The sequence below is a fragment of the Protomyctophum bolini genome, assembly GCF_963924005.1.
Source record: "Protomyctophum bolini genome assembly, chromosome: 8".
In the NCBI taxonomy this organism is placed as follows: domain Eukaryota; kingdom Metazoa; phylum Chordata; class Actinopteri; order Myctophiformes; family Myctophidae; genus Protomyctophum; species Protomyctophum bolini.
Window position 1 is genome coordinate 30,154,184 of NC_137869.1, and position 15,764 is coordinate 30,169,947.

The 15,764-nt window shown below is 42.2% G+C and overlaps 1 protein-coding gene across 3 annotated transcripts; it reads right to left on the reverse strand.

The window, feature by feature from the left end:
• Positions 1-237: 237 nt before the first annotated feature.
• On the reverse strand, positions 238-14,840 carry mef2b (myocyte enhancer factor 2b). 3 transcript variants are annotated; one of them, XM_080771362.1, is made up of 9 exons: positions 14,662-14,840; positions 9,476-9,556; positions 8,363-8,566; positions 5,406-5,534; positions 4,507-4,696; positions 3,258-3,376; positions 2,905-3,019; positions 2,687-2,798; positions 238-2,253 (listed from the first exon to the last, which is right to left on the reverse strand). In XM_080771362.1, exons 2-9 carry the CDS (start codon positions 9,527-9,529, stop codon positions 1,923-1,925), a joined length of 1,254 nt encoding a protein of 417 aa, XP_080627488.1. In that variant the 5' UTR covers positions 9,530-9,556; positions 14,662-14,840; the 3' UTR covers positions 238-1,922. The 3 variants fall into 3 exon arrangements, with proteins under 3 accessions (XP_080627488.1, XP_080627486.1, XP_080627487.1); XM_080771360.1 differs by having other exon boundaries at positions 3,228-3,376; XM_080771361.1 differs by lacking the exon at positions 14,662-14,840 and adding an exon at positions 12,608-12,656 and having other exon boundaries at positions 3,228-3,376.
• Between the last annotated feature and the right edge of the window lie 924 nt (positions 14,841-15,764).

The following is a 15,764-nucleotide window of genomic DNA, read 5'->3' on the forward strand; positions in this document are numbered from 1 at the left end:
TGTAATTTGATTAGCAGTATACTGTGGTTACTTGGTTCCAAAAAGTTGTTACAAGTTACAAGTTACAAGTTACAACATTACGTCATATACACACCATGTACTCTCTCAAGGATGACGTAATGTTGTAACTAGTCCCAGCAAACCAGGCACAGACTTACCGTTGAAGAAAACTTGTCTTCACTTCGAAGAGACCAAGCGAAACGATTACTTGCGCGCTCTGCTTGCGCAAGTAATTAAAGTAAAGTACCCATAAAAAACATCTAGTTCTTTGGTGTAACACAAAGTATATATAGTGATTTATTTATGTGGATCTTTGGAAGAGAATAAACTTTTTTATATTCTCTCATACATTTGTAAATAGCCATTCATTTGAGGAAAAACACAATCACAGAGCAAAGCCTTCAGAAAAACCTCTTGTATGCAAACTTTGATAAGATTTGTTTTATGTTGTTTAATCAAAATGAACACCATGTAGACAATTGCGAAAGGGATAAATCATGAACACTTTGGTGAGGATGGAAAGCAAAAGATGAAACCATATATAATTTCGGGGAACGTTGCCACTGATGCTTAGCTTATTAACATTTATAGTTTTACAAAGAAATACAGAAAGAGACCCTTTCAAAGCTTTATAGAGAAAGGCAGAAAGCAATCATCCAAATCCCAGAGAGAGACTTATTGATGCCCAGAGTTTCATTAAAAATGCCCATGTGTCTATGTGTGTATACAGAAGGCTTGTGTCACACCACCATCACTATACTAGCACATCTCACTACTCCAAAAGAGGAAGCCGAGACCCCAGTGATAGATGGTATCTAATTGGTCTCATGTGAGCCAACCACTTCATTGATTTTGGGCTATAGGCTGAAGCATTAAAGTAATATATGTACAGTAACGGGGGAGATGAGTGTGAAGTATTACTGTATGCTGAGAGGCTTAATGAATGACCTGCTTTTGTCCTACAGTACAGAATATGCTCCTCACTGCAATTCCCAAACAGAGAGAGTGGAGGGCAAGCATAATTGCCATGTGGTCTCCCATCAATCTTCCAATCTCCACACCGCCATACAGTTATGCTTATAATTTATCCTCTGTCCTACGCTGATGGCACAAATGATCAGATCGACAAGCTACGTACGATTAAGTATAAATCAGGCTTTAGGATTAAAACAGATGTTTACTTGAAGCCTCTGTCCAAGTTCTCTTGCACGTTTTGGGCCTGTTGGTCCCATTGTGCTTCTGTAGGTAGGTAGGTTCAAAAAACGATTTTGATTCAAATCTACTCTTTACAAAAAAAAAAAAAGAACAAATTAAACCGAACAAAAGAGCAATGCCTGTAGGCATTTATTCATAGGATCAATCAGAGTTGTTCATCACCCAGGAGAGACCAGCTCTACATGAGGAGGCACAGAGAGGGATGAATGGACTCCATCTCCCTATACACGTGTGTGTGTGTGTGTGTGTGTGTGTGTGTGTGTGTGTGTGTGTGTGTGTGTGTGTGTGTGTGTGTGTGTGTGTGTGTGTGTGTGTGTGTGTGTGAGAGAGAGAGAGAGAGAGAGAGAGAGAGAGAGAGAGAGAGAAAGACAGAGAGAGAAAGAGACAGAGAGACAGAGAGACAGAGAGACAGACGGACAGAGAGACAGACAGAGAGACAGAGAGACAGAGAGACAGACGGACAGAGAGACAGACAGAGAGACAGAGAGACAGAGAGACAGAGAGACAGACGGACAGAGAGACAGACAGAGAGACAGAGAGACAGAGAGGCAGAGAGAGACAGAGAGACAGAGAGAGACAGAGAGAGACAGAGAGAGACAGAGAGACAGAGAGACAGAGAGAGAGTATATTAGGCCTGGCCACTGTGGCCAGAGGGCTGATAGCTAGGTGAATGGCAGGTGGTGGAGGTTTGGACTGTGCCAGCCAAGCTATCTTTGCCACCCATCACTGATTTCTAATTGCCTGAGAGGCAGCCCACTTTTCTCCTCATCCCCGAGTTGCTGGAGCACTGGCGCATAGCCAGCTTTGGCATACTCCTTTCTCTCATTGGTTGAATAAGGTTCTGGAGGAGTGTGGCGAGCAGTGTCAGGGTTGCTCATTGGAGAATGCTGCCTGAGGTGGTGTAAGGGTGGGGACGTGGGAGAGCACATGTGCTCAGGAGAGGCACGCTCTGATTTGATGCTGAGGTTCAGGGATGGCAGAGATGGAGAGGTCTGGGTGGAGGTTTGAGAGGGGAAGGAGCACCCTCCACTGGCCATCCTAGAAACAACCAGAGAACAGACAAAGGAGAGACACAATTATGAGAAAATAATAAGAATAAGAATTGTATCTTGCACTTGAAACTTTTTGTTTAGAAATATTTGAAGCCAGAAATACTATATATTAAACAAACATCTAATTGAGAATAAATACAAATGAAATAACCTGTCTGTAAAGCACTTTGTAACTATATGTTGGAAAGCTGCTATAAAAATAAAATCAATCAATCAATCAGTAAATCAATCAATCAATCAATCAACCAATCAGTCAGTCAATCAATCCATCCATCCATCCATCCATCCATCCATCCATCCATCCATTCATTCATTCATAGTCATGTTATTAATAGAGGCCAATAGAGGGAATCAAAATGCATGCAGTAACATGGATATTTGAGTCCATATAGTTTGTTATTGTGTATAGAAGTCCTTACACTGGGCTGACATGGGGACCATGCGGCTCCAGAGCTGGAGAGGTTGGCTGCCAAGGATTGACTGTTCCTCGCTGTAGACCGACAGGGTGGGAAAAGCCAGGGTGGCTGTACTCTGGAGAGATATGTAGATCGTATATAAAATATGAAAATAAAAGTAAAGAAGAAACAGCTCAGATCTTTCTCTTGACCCCATGGCTGCTGGTACTTCACAGACTTACCGGAGGATCCTGGGGAAGGGAGGCCATAGCCCCCCAAACTATGACCCAGCAGGCCTGCTTTCCCCATGGCTACCATCGAGCTGCCTGGATGCAGTCCTTGGTACAACAGGCCTCTCTAATGAGCAGAGAAACAGAAAAACATTGATCACTGAACACTGAACAGTACGAAGAGACTTGGGGCAAATGACCATTAATGTGCATAGGAAGACATTGTTCGTTATGCATTGTTGACTGTCAATATCAAATTGCACACACGCTAATGTCTTTGTTTATTATCAATTTTAATTGAATGCCGTAATTTTAGAAGCAGTGCGGATCCTTACAGCAGAGCTGAGGTTACTGCGTGTGCCCACCATGCCAGGATTGCAAGTGTCTCCCCGCAGATTCTCACTGCCCAGATTCAGTGGAGGTGGAGTCTTCATCTCCAGGGCCCGACTCAGGTTGCCATGGGAGAACATGGAGTAGCCAATACCTGCACAGTGAGAGAACAAAGCAGGAAGTGAAAAAAGAGATGTGGGTAGAACACTTGTTTCACTCATGGTATAGTCCTCCATAATCTGACGTATTATTCTTTCATCTTTTCTCTTTCTCTCTCTCTTCCCACTTCTAGCTGCCCCACCTGTGATAAAACAGAACTTCTATTTTTAGTATCTGACCTCTATTAAACACCTGGCAGTGGAGATACAAGAGGCAGAGCCCTGAATGTTAACATTCACAGAAGATCCCAGTGTCTGTCTATGCACTGACAGCAAGCATGTATAACACATACGCATGTATAAGACACACGCACGCCCGCACACACGCACGCACAAACAATTTCTCCCGCTGTGGTTTCTCAGTGTCAAATGACATCTTAGCTCTTACTTGACACCTGAATTTCCCTCCGGGCCTGGATCAATAAAGGTTTCTCTTATCTCATGTTGCATCAAAGAACATCCACACATCAAATAATAGACATGGGCAGTGTGAGGTGGTGTGGATAATAACAGCTGAGCGGACATGAATGGCAGGAAATCATAACAGAACTGTCACCAGATATTGTTTCGCTAGTTGAGGGCCAGTTTCACACATCATCGTATCGTAACCACACAAACACACATGTGCACACGCACACACACAGCCATGCACCCACGCATGCACGTGTTCACGTACAACCGTAGCCACGCACGCATACACACTTCCTGCGAGTTAACCGCTTGCTTGACGGCACAGCAGCAGGATGACGGTATATCTGTATGTTTCCTCATTTCATCAAGGCCCTTGAGAAACATTCAAACAGAGGCGCTTTGCCTCTGAGAGGTCACACAGTTGGACGTCCCAAACACGGGTTCCAAGCTAGCTATCGTTGACACATGCGTTGGTATACGTATAGTGAATCATCTGTCAATCAGCCAGCCCCCTCCAACACACACACACACACACACACACACACACACACACACACACACACACACACACACACACACACACACACACACACACACACACACACACACACACACACACACACACACACACACACACACACACACACACACACACACACACACACACACACACACACATACACGCACACACACAGATTATTATCTTGGTCCTCACCAGAGTGTGGAGACATGAAAGCAGGGTGTGTGTGAGTCCCAGCGGGGCTTGCAGAGCCCGGTCTAGGGCCCAGTGGTTTGAAGGCTGGGGGTCTGTGGGACGTCATGCTGGGGCTGGAGGAGTTGGGGAAGCTGTTCTCACAGCCTGCAGACACCAGGAACTGTGCCTCTGGGGTGAGGAGTGATGGGGCCTGTGGAGAACACGTCAGTCATATGAAGAGTACAGTATAGCTCTAGAACTACTCAAATTGAACATATCGTCGCTGTCAGGTGGAACTGGAAACCTCATTATGTCCTTTAATTTTCAAGATTCAAATGCAAATGTAGCAAGAACAGCAGATTTAAAAACTCAAAACGTTTTGAGCTTGTAGATCTGCTATATTTGCTACTTTTGTGTGACTGTAGTATGACAAACTAAGCCAAGTTACATGCTAAAATATGGAGAGATACTAGCTTTCTGCCTGGCAGAAATGATATTCTAGATATTTTAGAGAAGCGGAATGCACCTTGTTTTCATTCAATTTTATGTGGTTCATCTTTTATGTGGCTTTTCTTTCTTTTAATTTATTTTATGCAGAATTACATTGCCTCTCTGTATTGCAAATATGTTTACTGACAGAGAGTAAATGTGAGACATTTTAAGCTGCCCATGCTGACTGAAAATCAGTGCTGTACAGTGTATATGTGTGCATATGTGCCCGACTCGGCTCTATACTGTATGTCTCTGGGTGCAAAAGCAGGTAGGCGTGCGTGCGACTGCGTGCATGTATGTGTGTGTGTGTGTGTGTGTGTGTGTGTGTGTGTGTGTGTGTGTGTGTGTGTGTGTGTGTGTGTGTGTGTGTGTGTGTGTGTGTGTGTGTGTGTGTGTGTGTGTGTGTGTGTGTGTGTGTGTGTACTGACGTAGTAACGCTGTCGGGCCACAGAGAGATCCATGCCCTCGCTGAGAAGACATTTGTCTGCTGTCACCTGCATGCTCTCCTCCGTCTCAACCTCTGCGCTGTCCAGCCCCAGGCCTTTCCTACGCAATGTCTGATACAGAACATAGAGCACACAGCATGGAAAGCTATCAAAATGGATCTGACTTTCAAGATAGCAAAATATAAATTAGGCTTCAAAGGACCATATACCAGTGTTACATGTCACTGACCATTTAAAAAAATCGGACAAATTTTATATGCCAACTAGATAAATTGCCCCTCGGGGCACAGGTCTCTCCACCAGGGCAGGTCAGGTTGTGGCCTCCTGGTGGCGCTGTAATAGGTTATAATACGTTGTCTGAGATAAATAAATCATGTGAAAAGGACCTATTGAGTGCTGGCATTTCTTCATTCTATCATGTATCATCGAGCCTTGCACCTAGAAGCATTGCTTCTCTAACCTGGAGTGTTGCGGGTTGTCTGCTTCGGCAGTACTCTCTTCTTCTCAGTGCGATAATAGGCCAATGTGAAAAGGGTGCCATTTCTTCTTTCTTCTTCAAGCTAAAAATTCACTTTGAAATGCAGCTTGTAATTTGAAATGCAGACTTGGATAAGAATAATACTGATATTTTCGATCAAATAAACTGTAAACTCTCGTAGAGGTTTTCCATACCGTTTCAATATGAATGATTTTTAAAGGTTTAGGCAGAGATCTACTAAAGTATAACGCCATACACAGTTAGGGTCGCAACTATTGATTATTTTATCATTTCATCACTGCATTATTTTTTTGTTATAAAGAAGCATGTTTTTTGATACAATTTTTTAATTTAATGTTTTATGTATCAACAATGATATTGTGCAAAGTTGGTGAAAATAGCAGATCTACAAGCTCCTAACGTGTCACAAAGCTGTTGTTGTTGTGTCCTTGCAAGTTTTCACTATTTTAATTTTCAATAACATCGCTTAGTTTGATTAAAGGACCACTTCACCACTTTTCAACCTATCTTCATATAATTGGTCCTCACTAATAATCATGAAAGAATAGCACAATTGTTGTCTACTCAGTCTACATAGGAGGGCTGTGGGTAGTTCAGAAACCCGTCCACCAGTGACACCATTATTCATTGATGGGGAATCCAAGCTAAAAGAAACCGCAGGCTCTCTATTCCTGAAAAGTTGCCAATCTCAATATTATTATTGTTTAAATCTTGTATAAAAAAGTCTGTCTAACTGGTTGAACAGCCCACAGCCCTCCTATGAGACTGAGTAGGGAAAGAATTGTGGTATATTATCATGAACATTAATAAAGGAACGATTATATGAAGATCGGTTGAAAAGTGGTTTGATTGATTGATTGATTCATTAACAGTTTGCAGAATTACAGTACATTTCAAGAACAACTCAATACAAAAAACTGTTAACTCTATCTCTACCACTAGCATAAACCCCTTTCAACTGGGCGGTGGTGGCTCAGGGGTAGAGTGCCTGGATGGGAACCGCAAGGTTGCCAGTTCGAACCCGGGCTCCCCCAGAGTTACTGTCGAAGTGTCCTTGAGCAAGACACTGAACCCCTAATTGCTCCCGATGTGCTAGTTGGTGCCTTGCATGGTTTCCGCTGCCATCGGTGTGTGAATGGGTGAATGTAATGCACAATCTATGTAAAGCGCCTTGGATAAAGGCGCTATATAAATGCACCATTTACCATTTACCATTTACCATTTACCAACTGGTTTGCACTGAGATTATATCTGCAATCCCATAGTTGGAACGGTGGGGGCCGCGTTGCTATAGGAACCGGACCAATGTTAAAAGCTTCCGTAGTAGAGACCAGCAGATTGTGGCGGTTAACCGCAGTTTAGGGTCGGTTTAGGGTCAATGGAATATATTATTAATTAATATCGGATAAACCGCGGGTGAAATAATGCTGGAAATAAATTAATGGCATCCATCTATAGGTTTTATAACTTTTAAAACGGAAATTAATTAATGACATCTATCTATATTCTATAGGCTTATAAGTTATAATATAGTTTTTAAAAGGCACAAAATATCGGTGTGCGTGCGTTAGTAGTATTTTAATATTTTCATCAGGCACAAATTAGACGCCTATATTGGCTAAGGAAGGACCACAACAATGAGTGGTCTGCTAGCTGCTAGGCTAACAGCTGAGAGTATGAAAGAAACTTACAACTAACTGAAACAGAAGGGAAGACCGGAAGAATATAAGTTTGGCGTGGGACTCGGTGCCATGGGACTGCATGGGAGCGAGGGCTGGATATATGTATGCCACATGAAAAGACGTTCATTGCGATGTGCGAACGTGAATGACTGAACGGATGGCAGCCTTGTTGCCATGGAAATGGGAATATACAACCGTAACTTTGGTGAACTGTCGGCAGTGGTGAGTGACACAACTTATAAATAGCCGATCTACAAGCTCACAACGCATCACAGCGAGCCAGCGACGCGTTGTGAGCTTGTAGATTGGCTATACTACTGTATACACTTTTGTTTCGCTGCAGCGGATTTCGGGTGGTTGCGGATATATAAATTGGATTAATTAATTAATGCCGTCGGATAACGGGCAGATTATAAATATGCACACTCGGATTCGGGTGACAAAAAAGCTCATCCGCTGATCTCTATTCCGTAGGCATCAACCATTATATAGACGGAGTATATGTTGGGGTACATACAGACCTGGGATATGACGCCACCTAGCGTCAACGTCCGTATATATATATATACAGACTTGGGAAAATAAATAGTTAACTGTGAGTGGACGACCAATAAAGCACTAGACTTGTTTACAAGAGGGTCCACCTTGTTCAATTCATCATAACATTTAGAGACATACAAATACACACTTCTTCACTTATAGCCAAAAAACAGGTCATCATCATCATAAAGGAGGTAAAAGGGTGCTGCAGCACTGACCTCCAGTATGTCCGTGTTGGTGCGGCTCTCGTGCGGCTCACTGTACTCGGTGTACTTGAGCAGGACCTTGTCCATGTCTGTGCTGGCGTACTGGAACAGCCGGTTGGTGCTGTTGAAGATGATGAGGGCGATCTCACAGTCACACAGCACACTCAGCTCATAGGCCTTCTTCATCAGGCCAAACTTTCGCTTCGTAAAGGTCACCTATTAGGCAGTGGTGGCAAAAAGTCATGTAAAAGTATAAATACTGCAATGTAGATGTACACCATTACAAGTAGAAGTCCCGTAGTAAAGTAAATGTACAAAAGTATTTGCATCAAAATGTACTTAAAGTACTAAAAGTAAAAGTATGCATATTGCAGAAGGTCCCATTTCACAAGTTCAAAATGTGTACAAAATATTTTGAAAATAGCAGATCTACGAGCATTGTGGGCTTGTAGAGTAGATCTGCTATTTTCAAATGGCCGAATCATCCGAATGTATATAGGCTGAAGTGGTTAGTGTATGTTTTCTAATCAAAATTTAAATCTCCAAAGTAACTAGTAACTAAAGTTTTCAAATTATTGTAGTTGAGTCAAAGTAAATATTTTGCCTCTGAGATGTAGTGGAGTAGAAGTAAAATTGGAAATACCCAAGTAAAGTACAAATACCTCAAAATTGTACATAAGTAGGCTACAGTACTTAAGTAAATGTACTTAGTTACTTTCCACCACTGCCTATAGGAACAAGTAAAAGTATCAATACTGGAATGTAGAAAGCAAAGTCTGGTATTAAAAATGTACAAAAGTACAAAAGCATTAATTGGCATCAAAATGTACTTACAGTTCCAAAAATGTAAACGTGCTCATTAGGCAGAATGTCCCGTTTCATAAGGTATACACAACATGGTATCATAAAAGTAATGGATATTAACGTAATGGCAATGTGTTGTTTTTTCTTTTCTTGCGTGTTTCAACAATACATTACTGGAGTGAATGAGAAGAATATAACCACAAATGATAAAAGCAGCATATTGTAGAGATGTCAATAAGTATCATAAATAAACACACCAAATGTTAAATATGTCATACTACTGTATATGATATAAATCGAACATTATATGCAAAGACCCACCTGTCGATTCCTCTGGTCAAGAATACGAGAAATCTGAATTTTCTTTCGACCCATTCTTTCCACTCTCCAATACTTCGTCACCTGTGGCAAGCACAATATTTTCGTATTTAGATTTATATCACAGTGCAGAACCTCAACATACAAATAATAATAATAGTAATACTATACTATTTCTTGTGGTACCTCATGAGGATAGATTAGAAAGATAGATCAGAAGGATAGGGTGAAACCAGTTTTCATCACAACGCTGTGCTCAGACAAACAGAACATTCAAGTCACAGGGGAACACAGCTTGATGGTCAGCCAGTTACTGTGTCAGGAAGACTCTAAGCCCCAGTCCGGTAGCGTTCCAGGCCTTATCAAAACAACAGCACCAATGGTCAGTAATATGGGCCTTAACCTTACATTATTCTGATGGGAAAATGAAATCTGTTTGGTTTAAGCGACTCAAGTCCCACCCTCCCCCCTTGCTAATGGCAGGGTGTTTATTTTTACCAGCATGAGGCGATGCGGTCTAAAGTTAGAGCGGCCCTTGCCTGGCCCGCAGTCCACACAACCTAACGCCCCCACAGTCTGGGTTACCCCAAGGCTGCACTGTGCTGCTCGGCCCCGAGAGACAGGGTGTAAAAATACATATGAAAGCTCCCTTTAAAGGTAGAGCGAACCCTGTTGAAAACTGTGTGTTTTCAACAAAATGACCACGGGAACAGTTTGCTAAAGCTATTGCCACCCCCTCCTCTCCCATGTTCAGCCAAGTCACAGAAAAAGAGATGGCGGGGGAGGGGGGAGGGCGTAGGGGCAGAGACCTGGCAAGACGCGGAAGAACTATATCCTGGGAGTATCCTCATGCTAATCATGTTGAGACTGACTTATTGTTGTAGAAAAATGTTTGCAATATGGAATCTTTGAAATCAGATTGTTTCGGTTTTATCGCTGCACTTTGTATCCCTGCCAATGGGAGTCAGTCACAGTCAAGAAGATCACAAAGTGACTCCACACCCCTGCAATATTATATTAATACAGATTAAAACAAAACAAAACACACAAACCTTGACAGCTCTCTTCATCCGTAAACTACACTATCAGTCTGGCCATGTTAAGTGGCTGTCTGACCTCTTTGACCTCTGCAGTGCAGTACAGTACGGATTCAAAGCCCAGAGGACCGTCATCTGGTTTTCCCCCTCATATTGGACATGTATGACCCTTTCTATATTTGGTTCCCTGTTCTCCTGATGTTGAACGGATATGGTGCCTGTGTGTTCCCACGACTCCTAAAAGTGCCCGATGCCCTCTCGGCCCACGCTTGGCACACAGGCATCAGTAGTATGTCTGCAGGAATCCACCTCATCATTACCTTATAAAGATCTGTACTAGAACGAATAGTCCACAAAAGCACACCTTAGCAATAACAGAAAGAGGCGCACACTCGTTGCACTTTCACTTGTTCACCTATATCAGTCAGACATCATCTGCGCTGACTCGCCAGAAACTGCTTGATGAAAAGAAATGTTGTTGACCAGAGCTGGTCAAAAATAGATCCAACCCTTTGGTTTCCAGTCTGAAGTCAACTGACAACACAGTGAACACACAGGGCTTATTTTTCAACAAAAGAAATCTAACAACATATCATCTACTGGCGAGAATAAAGGGAAGTGGGAGATGAGATGAGTGCTGAATGAGGAGTCAGATCATCACAGTGATCTTTATCTCAGAACTACACCGGCACCACTGCAACTTCAGAGTCAGACAGCCTTCTCGCCCGCATGGCTGGTTGGTCAAATATAGCTTAACCTCCAGCCGAACGGTAAAGAGTTTGCAAGAACTCTGTGGTTTTTCAAAGCCTTAGCGAAACCAGCCAGTAAAAAGCATGTGCTGTGTGCATCTGCTAAATCTGGATATTTCTGTCCCATACGACAACTGCTGCTTGAGGTCAAGTCTGTGAGCGTTAAATGCAGGACAGGCCAGCATCAACCTAGTATGTGTTTAACCTCCTGTGTGAAGCCAATTGTCTGACTGACTTGCACTCAAACCCCATATTAATTTAAGGGATTCAAGGTGTTAAGAGAAAAGAAACAATGTGTAATAATGTAGTTGACTGATTCACAAAACCTACAGGCAAATGCCCACAGCATATTTTTGGTGAACTAATGACAAGAATCTATTGAACTGTCATTTAGGATATAATTCTCATGTGCTCTGTAGCCTCTGTAATAGTGCAATTATTGCACACACTTGCACATGTTTGCCCCAGAGTATGTGTAGCTTCTATGGGGAGAGACAAGGCCGTTTTCTCTGCCACCTTCCCAGAGGCTATAGGCAGTGGAAAATACTGCAGACACACACGCACACGCACACGCACACGCACACACACACACACACACACACACACACACACACACACACACACACACACACACACACACACACACACACACACCTATTACACAGTATACTACATGCCCACTATAACTATCCCCGAGGAGTGGGACCTCCTGGGTAACCACTAGAGATCTCATTGGGACAACACTGTACAATGTATACTTACTAGTGAACTGACAACAAACAGAACACAGTAAAATCCTCAGTGTCAATTTAACACTGAGAGTGTACGGCCGGACAAACAGCACACTGTATCAATGAGCTATGGGTTTGGTCAAATGCTGAGGTTCCATACTTCTTATGGAGTTCAATAGATATCAAATTATGGAATGATTAAAGCCATAAGAATATATTGCATTTTCTTTATTTATTTTTTGTCTTTTAATGGAGGTACCTCCTCTTTGATTTTCATGTATCATCTGGATTAAGCTAATGTTCATATCATTATGTCTTATGCTTACGGCATGCATGTGGTGTGTGGTTGAATCTGAAGGGATGCCATATACACTGAGTCAACCCATATTTTAATACACGTTAAATAATTCATTTTTGTCTATGGACTCAAAACATTTGCATAAACGTATGAACTGATATATAGTCGTAGCAGGAGGACTGTAAATGTAAGCAAGTTGTTTGTAGCATAACTCTGAGTGCATGTGAAATGCATGTGGATGCTGATGGCCCACAATCAGAGCAGTGCCGAGCCCTGTTGTTTTCACTATGAGTTTCATTAGTCATCTCATCTATACTCACTGGTGAAACTAGGCTCAAGAAGACTACTGGTGTGTGTCCAAAAATAGAAGACCGGAATCCTGCATTTGCATGAACCAATACAGGAGAAAAACGGGACACAGAGAACCGTTATTGTGAAACACTCAAGAAACAACCTTCAAATAAAAAGGAAATGTTTTTCTTTTTTTAAGTGGAAGACCCATTGAATAACGTAGATATACCAGTACGTCAATGACTTCCATCACAGGGTCAGAGGCCAATGACAGATATTACTGAGGAAATCAACTAAATCTCCTGAATGTCTGTGTGTGTGTGTGTGTGTGTGTGTGTGTGTGTGTGTGTGTGTGTGTGTGTGTGTGTGTGTGTGTGTGTGTGTGTGTGTGTGTGTGTGTGTGTGTGTGTGTGTGTGCGTGCGTGCGTGCACAAGTGTGTGCGTGTGTATTATCTTGTGAGGGCTAAATCTCCCTACAAGTATAGTAGAATTTGAGAAAGGGACATTAGGACAAATGTCCTGGTCCTCACAAGAGAAATAGTTTCATGGTAAAATGTGAAGTGAGTGGTGCAACTCTGTGTGGGGGTCCCCAGGGGGTCCCCGGAACTTCCAGACACACAGGACAGGAACGAGCCCAGGGTGCTGGCCTGTTTCCGGCGAGCCGAAATGGTCACAGGGGGTCCCTCTACTGTACTGTCACTCCCAAAATCATCATATATACAGTTAATGTGTGTGTGTGTGTGTGTGTGTGTGTGTGTGTGTGTGTGTGTGTGTGTGTGTGTGTGTGTGACAACGCTATTTCCGTGCTCGGACAGACAGACCTAGGGACCCAGGTAGAGACACACAAGCTCTATATTGGAGGACTCAAAAAAGGAAGAAGGGGAGTTAAAATGAGGAAAAGATTCAGGTTGGGGTTAGGGTTAGGAATAGGCATTTAGAGGTTAGATTTATGGTTAGTTAGAGTATGCCTCATTCATACTTATAGTTGAACACTGGTGTCATACACCGAAAATAGCCGACAAACTCCTCATAAAATCAATAGTGAAATGTGTGTGTGTGTGTGTGTGTGTGTGTGTGTGTGTGTGTGTGTGTGTGTGTGTGTGTGTGTGTGTGTGTGTGTGTGTGTGTGTGTGTGTGTGTGTGTGTGTGTGTGTGTGTGTGTGTGTTCGTGTGTGTTTGGTGGTTTGTGTGTGTCTGTCTGTCTGTCACATCATCATGGTCAGACAGTTCGTGTGCTTACTGGGCTGGGTGGGGAAATATTTGTCTAATTTTAACATGAGTTAATTGAATTGCTTTGATATTTCTGATAGAACCAGAATAGAAAAGCCCCATGAGGTGAACAGTTTGAAAAAGTTTTTTATAGGCTTATTTATTTTGATGTGATCATATAAAAACTTTCAGGTTACAAATGAATGGCTGTGTCTATTGAAAACCAGAAACAACACAGACAACATCATGCAAAGTCATGTTGTCAAGAGTTACTTATTCAATTCACACATTTTGTCCATCCATCCATGCAGTATCTATCCCATCTACCTGTTGAACAATAGCATGTTGCTGTGTCAGGCAGTGGAATTCAAATATGATAGATTTAAGAAACATAAAAATGTTTAAAAAAAATAGTTTATGGCAATAAATAAATAAATCATTATGGCAAATCAGATGTTTAGCGTATCAATTCTCAAACATCAACTAACGAACGTAATGTTTAAAGATGTTATGGGATATGTGACATATATCTATATTTCATGATGTCAGATTTAAAAGTGTTCATCACTATAAATAAAAATGCAGAGTTAAACATGTTTGCAGTCAATTATCAATTTGTTGACGTCATTCAACACCACGCACATCATGTTAAGAATAGCCTGCCCGTCCCCAAGTTACCAAGCATCTCTATCTATTTTAGCTGCATTGATGGGCTTCTTGTAATAACTAAATTGGCAGGCAAAGTAACAGCAATATGAATATGGTTATGCCTCTTAAAACGGTCTATTGTTGGTTTCAACCCCAAAATCAAAAACAATTTAATAAGCTATGTTATGACAAAAAAAACTAAGCAAAAAACAGCATCGAATCTCACCTGTTCCTTGATGTGTCTCTTAAATTATTCTGCGTTCGACACCGTTCTATGACAGCGAAAGTTCCTTGTGAGAGGTTTTGTCTGTTACCCAAAGAGTCCAGCAGCGCAGCCTCGAAGGGAAACAAACAGAAGATAAAGAAATCAGATGTTCACCTGATGCGCTCGATGCTGATTCTCTTCTCCAACCGCCGCACGCATGCACGTCAACAGCTGCAACAGCTGGCAGCAGCCCATCTCTTGCCATGACCAATCTAGACCGCCTCCTCGCGGCGCTGTCATTGGCTCATAATATTATGCTCCATTTAGTCTTCGTCGCACAGTGGTGTCGCGCACCGAAAATAGCCGATCTACCAGCTCACAAGGACGCAATGCGACGCCTTGTGAGCTTGCAGATTGCTATTTTCGGTGTGATATGGCATAATCATGGTTCATTCAGAGTAGAGACGAGCTAAGCAGTCGAGACTAGCTGCAGTATAGCAGACCAAACGAGTCGCCCAATTACCAACTCAATCTGGTAGACTATTCCTAAAGTAACCAAAATAAAGTTAAAGTATGCGTTAAACCTAACCTTATTCCTAACCGTAATTCCATTAAACCCATGCCACGGAATTGCCACCTAACCCTATTCCTAAACTTAACCCCAGTAAAACTATTCCTAACCCTAAACTTATTTCTAACCATTGGCTTATTATATTTTCAGTAAAACGTGACTCGCGTGAGGGCGAGATGGATTATGGACGACGCTACCTGATACTGCAGACGACCTAGCTCTGGTCCATAGCCTAATTTATGCTCTTGTTACCTTACAGACGAACCACATCCGAATCAAAGGTTAATCGTGTCGCGCACTGCAACTTTATTTAGTTAATTAGTTCAACAGTCAAGACGTCACGAATGACGAAACTGTCTCCTCTTAATATAGTATATTTGTTTGCACCCTCATTCAGAAAACAGGGCTACATTTTGATTGATTGATTGAATACTTAATTAACAGTTTTCCAAAAAAAAACACAGGACAGTAGGCTATAGTCTATATACTTTTCAATACAAGGTCTGCTGCTCTTCTAAGATGATTTAAACCCCAATAAAGCATATGGCTTGTT

Excerpts from the sequence above, each read along its gene's own strand:
- mef2b (XM_080771360.1), bottom strand. The coding sequence starts at position 9,529 with ATGGGTCGAAAGAAAATTCAGATTTCTCGTATTCTTGACCAGAGGAAT. Across the intron at positions 5,535-8,362 it reads CCAACACGGACATACTGGAG|ACATTGCGTAGGAAAGGCCT; the intron begins GTCAGTGCTGCA and ends GTTCTGTATCAG. Across the intron at positions 2,254-2,686 it reads GGTCCCCATGTCAGCCCAGT|GATGGCCAGTGGAGGGTGCT; the intron begins GTAAGGACTTCT and ends GGTTGTTTCTAG.